Source organism: Thermobia domestica, chromosome 9, assembly GCF_964235325.1.
Source record: "Thermobia domestica chromosome 9, izTheDome1.hap1.1, whole genome shotgun sequence".
Classification (NCBI taxonomy): Eukaryota; Metazoa; Arthropoda; class Insecta; order Zygentoma; family Lepismatidae; genus Thermobia; species Thermobia domestica.
This window is the reverse complement of record NC_137462.1, coordinates 108,719,671-108,729,545: the sequence shown is the minus strand read 5'-3', so window position 1 is coordinate 108,729,545 and position 9,875 is coordinate 108,719,671. Positions and strand designations below refer to the sequence as shown.

General features: G+C 31.3%; 1 protein-coding gene across 2 annotated transcripts in view; it reads right to left on the bottom strand.

The window, feature by feature from the left end:
* Window positions 1–1,575: 1,575 nt before the first annotated feature.
* The window catches only part of LOC145694917 (activating transcription factor 3-like), a 167,461-nt gene continuing 159,161 nt past the window's right edge, over window positions 1,576–9,875 (bottom strand). For both annotated transcript variants that reach the window (XM_081771684.1, XM_081771685.1), the window contains exon 4: window positions 1,576–6,347. In XM_081771684.1, the coding sequence (XP_081627810.1) occupies window positions 6,051–6,347 (297 nt within the window). In that variant the 3' untranslated portion in view covers window positions 1,576–6,050. The remainder of the gene's footprint in view (window positions 6,348–9,875) is intronic.

Below are 9,875 nucleotides of genomic sequence, written 5' to 3'. Positions count from 1 at the left end.
CCCAAAAGTGCAAACATGTGCAGGTGTTTTTTCTTTGCAAACACTAAGAATAATGTTTTCACTATGACATATTGAAAAAATCACAGATATATTATGCCATGTTTTCTACTAAAATGCTATTCTATCGTTTGACCATAGTTTATAAGCTTTCAGTACCGCAGCATTTTCCAAAAATGATATGTAGTACTATTACACATCAAATCAACATTCTAAATATACAAAACGATACATACATGTGGGTCCTGTAACCATATTTACCAGTCGCTGAATATCTATACGCTCTGTAGAAATAATGGCATTCAAAGTGAACTTCCTATCTTCTGTCACTAAACAGAGCCCCTCCGTCTTCGGAGGATAACAAAGTTTATGCGTGCCATGAGGTCATTGTAAGTTGCTACCATTTCCTTTCCTGCACACTATCTTATGTGTACATACACTATTAAGGTTTCATTAGAACTAATTATTTTGCATCGATCTTTTACTTCACTTTTCGGATTTTTGCCAAGAATTGCCTGGTTTGGCTCCACTGTGCGACTTTAATGTCATTAACCTTAAGATATTCCGAGATATGGGTACTTCATAATAATTGTAATCCCTACTCCTTTATTCTTCTCGATCTCATTTCTTCCCTTCTAGGTAAAATATTTAAAAAAAGAAGAAGAAGCTGAAACAGGTTTCTAATTATTTGAACTAAGAAATACTGTACACATACCAAATCTCATGTCTCTAACCTTCAGAGCTGGATATTTTAATATACCAATTGCCAACCCTACTTCCCCTTCCCAAGTCGAATTTCCAACATCCTTTCTTAGTGTTACTTTACATCACAAATCTTGTGCACTGTCCAAACTTTACCAGGGGGTTTCTTTGAAAATCATTTTGTTTCTGCGTTATGAAGATTTCCAAAATACACAAATCATCTCGTTCTTAGTGACAGTTTCGTTCTGTAACTATTTTCTCCCTTATTTATCGGTTTCCTTCTTAGTTTTAAACTACATTTTATTCTTAGGTGACGACTTCAGAGTGTCACTTGCAAATAGTGTTTCCTTTGCAAACAAATTACTAATCCTCACAGGTTCCTTTTGAGGAGAAAAAGTTTCAAATTCTATAAGCAATAAACTTATATCTTCTAGTATCATTGGCAAAACCCGTAAGTTAATCCCGTAATTGATTGTGGACATATTTTAGGGTTGAACCTCTGATTTTGAATTTTGTTGTATTAAAATTTTAAATTTATTAGTAATTCATAGATTAACATATTGTTTTCCAACTATATCTCGTAAAGGACCAAATAATTGGATGGATCTTTAGTTAAATATGCTCTGCTTCGTTGATTGGCTAAAAGAGAGAGAGAGAGAGAGAGAGGGAGAGAAACAGAATGTTATCATAACAAGGCATAATTACATTTAGAATTTAAATTTGTTACCTTCCAAGTATCACGGAAGCGTCCTCTGCCGGCAGGAATAAAGGCTACGAAATCTAGAAACAAGGATACAGTAAAAAAGTATTTATTATTTTTTGATTACCTTTTTAAATCAAAATACAATTTGGAAAGTATATAATGAAACCATACAATTGTACAGAAAATAGGATTTCTTTTATTTCATTATGAATGTTACTGAAGTACATTTTTCAAAAAATGGAATAAAAATACAGCACCACATGTACACCATTCGTTGACTACCAATTTAACAGAGTTTACAATATTTTTAATAATACTAATCAGCATGTTTCATTTCTTTTTAAACAGTAGAATTTACTTTTCATACAGTCTTAGAACTAGACAGATTACGGACGGTGCTTAAGAAAATTAAGTTACCTTCTGTAGGCATGCGGAAAACAAATACTTTTTTAAAACTTATTGTTACATCATCATAATTCGAAAAATGCATATTGTTTAAAATACAAGACTTAATTTCATATCTTCATGGTGTATTTACAGATTGGGTGACACCTTTCCGTAATGTATGGGAAATAATTGGCGTTTTGTTACGTAAATTAAGTCAGTTGCCAACCATAAGATCTGACAGTAAATAAGTCAAGTTGTAGTAATCAGAGAAAAATGAGACTGCTTATCCGTACTATTATTATTTGATTCCCAGTTTGTGTTGACATTTCAATATTTACAAAAAAAAAAAAAAAAAAAAAAAAAAAAGAGCGAAGTATTATAATCAATAAATTTTCTTTGGTTTCGAATTGCAGAATAATAATAGTGAGTTCATTTAGAACGTTTCAAAATAATGTTCGTTTTTTTTATTTATCTTTCGAGTATATTGTCCTTTCAGAAAAATAACTTCTGGTTAATTCTTTCCTGCATATGGATACAAGAAGAGTAAAATTGGTTTATGTAATATTTATACTTTACACTCTTAATTTTTTTTTAAATGTGTAATTAAAAAAACATGTGTAAGTTGCGGACAGCACCATCATTCTTTATATCGTAAGGAAATTCAAATGTGTTAAGAAACAGAACTGCTGGATGCTGTTCTCAAACACCATTCTATAAGCGGGTACATGAATCATTGTAACGACCTTGACTGTGAAAGTTTTGCTTTGAAGCGAACACACACAAATTCTCCTGTCAACACTTTTAAATCCCTCTTGGCTTTCTTCTTGTTATATATTTTCTTTCGCGTTGTTGTTTGTAATTCTCAAGGGATAAATCAAATTATCATGAACAACACTTTCAGTTAAGCATTTGGAAGAACACAAGATTCCAAAAGTTCATTATTATTTTGCACCATTTTTTTGTGCACTTGTGTGTGTGTTTTGTTACATATGTTATATATCAACACACTTAAAACAATTAACCAGCCTCTCTTCACAATTACCAGGTACTGTAGCTTAATATTACTATATTTTCTCTACTGTATGTTTATATAATTTTACTTCAAAACAAAATTTATGTACATAGAAAATAAAGTATGATGATAACTACACTTGATTAACAGGGAGTGCTTGACTAATAATAAATTTATGAGTGCAGAAAAACCAACTTATGTGGAACAATTCTAACAACATACTTTTTCCTCTTTTATTTACAGATTTTTGGCTAGTTTTTAAATATTTTAATTAAAATAATTTGTTTCTGCTGATTGAAATGTGTAAAAGTGACAAATTTATAAGTATTGCAGATATATACAGTGTTATTTTATGTTTCCCTTCGTATTTAGGTGATTCTTAATGCAAAAGATATCAAGTTCTGAAGTAACCATTGTTCTTCAAAGGCAAAAACCGACCTTTTCTAACTAATGATGTGAATCAATAATTATTGCAATAGAAATTCAGATAAGGAAATTAAAAATAAAACTTGCTATACATACTAGGCATAACATTTGACTTTGTTTGCGGAACTGAAAAACTGAAAGATATTGAAGAATGTGCTTTTTCTCTAATGCCTCCCCGTGTTATGAAATGATTCTGTAGTGGTAGAATACAATATATTTATATTTTACATTGAACCAAATGTTAAATGAAGTAATGTGACTTGTTAATTTTCCACTGATGTTCAAGTTGCCTGGCTATCTAGTTTTGAATAATTTAGATTCGGTAACTATAAGTAGTTTTGGACAACACATTTCTACCAATGAGATAATTTTACATTAATGGCTTTATATAGGCTAGAAAACTAGAGTAATATATTCTGCTATAACAGAAAAGGTGGAACAATGGTTTCATTCTTGTCTAAAACAAACAATATAACGAGGGAATTAAACGCACTTTTTGTAGCAAACAATGCTCTTTTTTGCGTTTGCTATTTGAGCAAATGCAAAGAAGACGCGAACAGGCACATTCCATATTATCATTAGAAAAGGCAGTGATGAAAAAATAGCACGGGATACATATATATAAACGTGGTGAATTCTTTCACAATAAGCAATTTAACAAACGACTTAGAATATTGATAATAAAATTTTGGTTATTTTACATACTGTAGAATATTTCAACAGATAAGGAAATGCAAAACACAAGAAACAAAAAAACACTTTAAAAAGTACGATGTTTTAATGACATTTTCTTGATAAGACAATAACCTTCATTCACAAAAATATAATAATGTAAAGAAGTGCATATAACACAAAAGATAAAAATATAAGTAAATATATATATATATTTATATGCTATATAGAAATTCATATATCACAGCAACATAAGTGAGGACTTATTTTCTTTTTATAAAAATGCTCCTCACTGAACTCAACAATGTTTACCCAAACCACAGCAACTTTTTTTTTTTTTTTTAAAAAAAAAAAGAATATCAAATACAAACCAAAACACCTCTTAGAAGAAATAAAACCAATTTCGTAATTTTAACACCAAAATTTTTCCTAGATTACACGTTGGAAAGTTACACAAGTTTCTGGATATAAGACGAAGGACGACCCATGTGTTAACAAAGTGAGTAATCTTCCAACATTTTTCCTTAAATCGAAGGAAAACAGAACTACTCAAAATTGACAGAATATTACAAAGTTATGTTTTTTCTTTTTTAAAAAAGATTTTTTCTTCACAGTTTGCTGATAACTTCGGGAACATGTTGAGACTATATTAAACACAAGATCTGGCTTTAAAAAACACTATTAGCTTAATTACCATAAAAGAAATAACAATAAAAATAATTACGATAGGGACCTTAGCATATTTTAATCAAGAAAAAGGCACCTATCATACATTTGTATTAAAGCAAAAAATACAGCACTGTAACTTTTCATATTTTCTACTTACATATGTACAACAATTTAACTACTTTATTGCTATCCTAGAACAAATGACAAGAGAAACCCATTTTTAATGGGAAAATTCCATAATAAAAATAAAAAAGAACAAAAATGGGGTCATAAATTAGAAAAGAAAGAAAAACAAGACAAATACTGGCACGATCAAATATAAATAGTAATTTTAGTACATAGGAGCTGTTACACTTTAAAGGTAATGCCAGTTTTTGTTTATTCTGCAGAGCTATTTTATTATAGTTTGTGCTAGGCCATTATCATTACACAATTATAGTAAATTTTGAAGAGTGTCAGTAATTCTTTCAAAGACATAGTTTTAAAATAAGATTGACAGTTTCTTACAAATATAATGGTAATTTCCATCAGACAAAAATATTTCTAAATATTACAAGGTATATCAAATGACTACAAAAATACATTTTGGTTAAAACCCGTTCACCGTGCCTGTTTCTTCACTCCGATGAACAATTTTTTACGTCACGAGACAATTTCAGTTGTACAATAATAATGGCCAAAATTGCTTTAAAAAAATACGTTCCTACTTATACCAATTAAAACATACTGAGAGTGAATTGGGTACAAATCTCTCCTTGGAGGCTGTTCGACGGGTAAAAAGGGTAGGAGACAACCTTTTAAAGAACTGGAATACTTTATAGACGTGTTCACCCACAAATTCACATGTAAAGTTTTGGAACAATGCCCTCTACGAGGCAACGAAGTATCTTAAAACTTCGAAACTTATAACCTATGTTTTATTTCATTTTTTTACATGCTAACAAAAACGTTTGTAAAGCATAAAGCACCCTTGAACACATCATTAACATTTAATATCTATCTTTATATATACATGTATAATAGAAATCCCACTTTGTGAGTACAGCTAAATAAAAAAAAATATTATAATAAAATCTTCATCACTTTATGATGTAAGAAGCAATACAGAAATCAATCTAAAAATGCCATAACAACGTATAACACAAATATATACGACGTAAAATTCCACTTGGCCAAAAATAAAATAAAATAATAAACAATCCTCGTCCTTAAAACGAAAAAATGAAGTGATATGTATTTTATATTATTATTGTGCATATGCAAAAAATTGTGCAGTTTTTTTTAATAAGTGTGTGCAAATATGTGTGTATGTATATGAAATGGAATTTAGTTTATTTTTAAGTTTTTCTTTATAGTAGTATTTTTTTTTTCATTTCTGGAATTTTGAATTCAAAGTATCCTTTCTTCAAACAAATTTATTACACACTTACACACGTCTTAAAAGTTTTTTTTTTCACTATTTTATTTCTTCTGAAAAATATTCTATAAGGCCACGCATCCACTCTCCATCCCTGAGTAGGTGTTGAAGCTACAAGAACTGCTGTACGGATAAGTGGAACTAGTTGGTGTATCCATTCCAGTGCAATACGGGGGCGCAGGAGTCGTGGAGGCTCCGACTGGTTGGGCAACTGATGAGGTTGGCGATGACGCATAGTGACAGTTCTTGACGCAGGTGGGGTTGTGCATGGATAACATGTCCATCAGCCTCCGCCTCTGGTTTTCCAGTTCCTGGATTTGAGATTTAAGTTCAATGTTCTGATTTTCAAGTATTTCCGATTCCTAAAACAGAATTTTAAAAAAAGTTAACATCCTTTGTGGGTATTATTTGCAAAAAGACAATAAATGGGTCAGTTCAATTTCCAACTTATTAATTAGTAAAGCTCTTTGTAACTCTCTACTATCTACATACCTTAAATTGTCAATGTTACTGAAGTTGGTATCTAAGAGTACACCTAAACCCTACATGCGCTACATTATTCAATATGACAACGCAAATATTAACTTAAAGCTGGCACGTTTAGCAGTTTTGCGAACAGTAGCAGTTCCGAATAAATTTGCTTTTATATATATATATATATATATATTCGTTTCACACTACTTTTACTTCTTTAATAATTGGCATTTCCAATTTATAATACTTGTATGTTCTATTATAAACTTAAGTCAATTATAAACCGAATAAATGCTCATTAGTGTTATCCTACTATTTCACGATATTGAGTTTGTGTAGGGTTGTCATATGTTCCAGTTTCCAGGGATTATAACTGGTTTTAGTTCACTGTCCCTGCGTCGCGACTGATTTGTTCGGGACGGTTAGGTGTCTCGATTTTAAATAATAATATACTCGTACGTTTATTTTATAGATACCTATTTTTAGGTTACTACTTGTTATTAGTAAATATATTTAAATATATACTCTTTGATTCAATCTAACTTACCTGAAGATTTTTAGTTAATGGGCTACTTTTATCACTGTATAGAGAGTGGTGCTAAGTGCAACTGTTACATTTCCATAGATCATGGCGGCGTGGGAGACCCGGGTTCAATTCCGGATGGAGCTCATGTAGTTAGAATCCCACGTTCTGCTATAGGTCCATGCCTCATATAACCTCACCACTGACAGGGATGCTAAACCCTGAATAAACCAACAAATCAACCCGTGGATCACAGTGGAAAATCGAACGCACAAGTAGAGTAGCCCATTTTCACACGGGGTTTAGCCACAAAAATTGTAATTTAGGTATTCACTATAATTTTAGCCAATTCTACACTTACAATTCTCAATTTCTAGTCATTTATCTTTAGCGATAATATTTTCTTCAACTAAAACTTTTTACAAATATTGACAAAAATAAAATATATTTTTTTTTTTGCAGTAGTGCTTAAATAAATTTGTCTTCTATCTAATGTATCTTACTCATCGTTGTCTTTCACGTGACATGATGTAACAAAAAATTCTGATTTTGGATATATTTGCCTTCCAACTGTAATTTCAATCATGATTGATATTATCTTATTTGATGATAGAATTGCACATTAATGTTTCAAGGGTAGTTTTGCCCAGAGCTGTTTACAATTAATATTGTGGAAGGTAGGTGTTTACAATTAGTATGCACCAATATGTAGCCAACATTACCGCAGTAATTGGGAAGAGGGAAAAATTTAAGTGATCTATTTTTTAATTTTCTGGTCAACGATGTGAGCAAAGAGTACTGAAAACACTTTAAATGTGAATGTTTGATTTGAGAACATCAGAAAAATCTTAGAATACGCTTTAGGTATTACGGTAAAATTATGAAATATTCTGCTTGCTCTATTGTTAATTTCTATTAGGTATAAATTTAGACATAACTTCTAGCTATATTCTGTAAGTTATTTAGCTACTTTATGAGGGGTTCTGTTGTCATCACCGCGTACAAGACCATATGCAAACGAAAAGGCATTACTGTGATATGCAAGGAATCCCAGTTTCAGTTTCCAAGTTTATGGCAACCCTGGGTTTAAGTTAGCACCGAGAGTTGAACTTTGACCACATGAATAAAGCGCTTATTGCTTGACAAGAACACGTAATTGAATTTACAGTTTTACAATTTTCATACTTTGTTCAAAGAGGACGAGGACGAAAAGAAGTCCTCAGACTATTCTAGATAGAGAAATTTTACCAAAAGCGGACCCTGTTCTAAAGCGAATCCCCAGTACATTTGCTTCTGCTATGTACCCCAACGTGACGGCAATAGCGTGAACTACTTGCTTGAAACGTGGGAAAAATTCACAAGTAAACAAACCTTAATCTGATCTCTGCAATCGACCGTTACTGGAGTGATTGTGTGTGGAAGCATTTACCTGAAGTGCGTAAGGGGTTTTGTTTGCAAGGTATTTGTACTACAGAAAGTTTATAAATACCCGTTCTTGGTCACTTAATATGGTTTCTAATGTTGACTTGGCATGTAGATAGGATGTTTGAGAAAAATTAACTTACAATAAAGGTAGATTATTTATTGTTAAGAATGTTCGATAGCGTTCCTAAAGAGGGCCATTTCATTCGTTCCAAGATAATGGATGGGAAAAAGTCAATCAAAATATACGGTGTACCGAAATCACACTCACAACATAACCTGAAAATAAAATATAGTGATTCAGAAAATATGGATCTAGTGCATGTTGTGCTTGCAATGGGCTGATGTGAATTTCTTGGATGAGGAAAGGACATCTGGATTTGTGTCTTATGTCATTTGTATCTATGGTCGGGAATTTTCGGCCTATTTCTTATGATGTTTGCATAACATTGATTTCTCTATGGATTTGTGAATTACTACAAAAATGAAAAATAATATTCTGAACTCGCAGACCAATGCTCCATTCAAGATATTCAGTGATGGGTCCATTTTATAATAATTTAATCTGAATGATTAATGGACAGACATCTCTTGCACAATTTCTGTCTACTTTTCTTAAAACAATACTTTATTTTTTCTTAAATATGTAAAATAACAATTCTGTACTCTCATATTCTGAAATGAAGTATTAAAATTTCACATAATTTTACAGATATAAACTGATTGAATGTTTGATTTTGTAAGAAATGTGAAAAAATGAGAAAATAAAATCTTTCAGAGTAACGTCCCACGATTATACCCTTTAGACTAAGGCGATAGAAGAATTGGTAGAATGAGATTGTAGGAGAAAACGGTAGTACACCAAGAAAACCCGCAGGCACGATGTTGTCCTCCACAAACTTGCTTGGCTAGGAATCCAACCAAGAACCCCACACACCAGAGGTGATCGCTCTACCACTGAGCCATGGTATCTTTTTACTAAGAAATATGGAATTATCCATGATAATTTAACAATAGTCTTACTTAGTACCACTTTATTTTTTTTAATTACAAATTTACCTTTCTTTGCAAAACTCAATAACGCAATCGTTGTAATATTTTGTTGAGAGAGAACAGGGTTACAGTGCCAATGGTAAATATTTATGGGATGTTTCACGATAAATAGAGTTTCTCGTATCAAATGCAAAAAGTTATATTCAAAACTCAAGTTCGGGATCCGCTTTTGGTCAACTTCTTCTACTATATCAATATTTTACTACAATTTTTTAAATCGTTTAACTCAGAAAAGCCTTAGCAATTTTTCTGAAATAGAAACAAATATAGGAAAATTGTTCTTGGAATTGAGAAAAATTTAAATTTTAAGTTAGATCCAAATGATACATTACTGAACTAGAAACTTACAACTATGCTATTTTTCCACTAAAAACAATTGTGAAAACTATCGATCAATTACTTTTACTTCTTTTCTTAC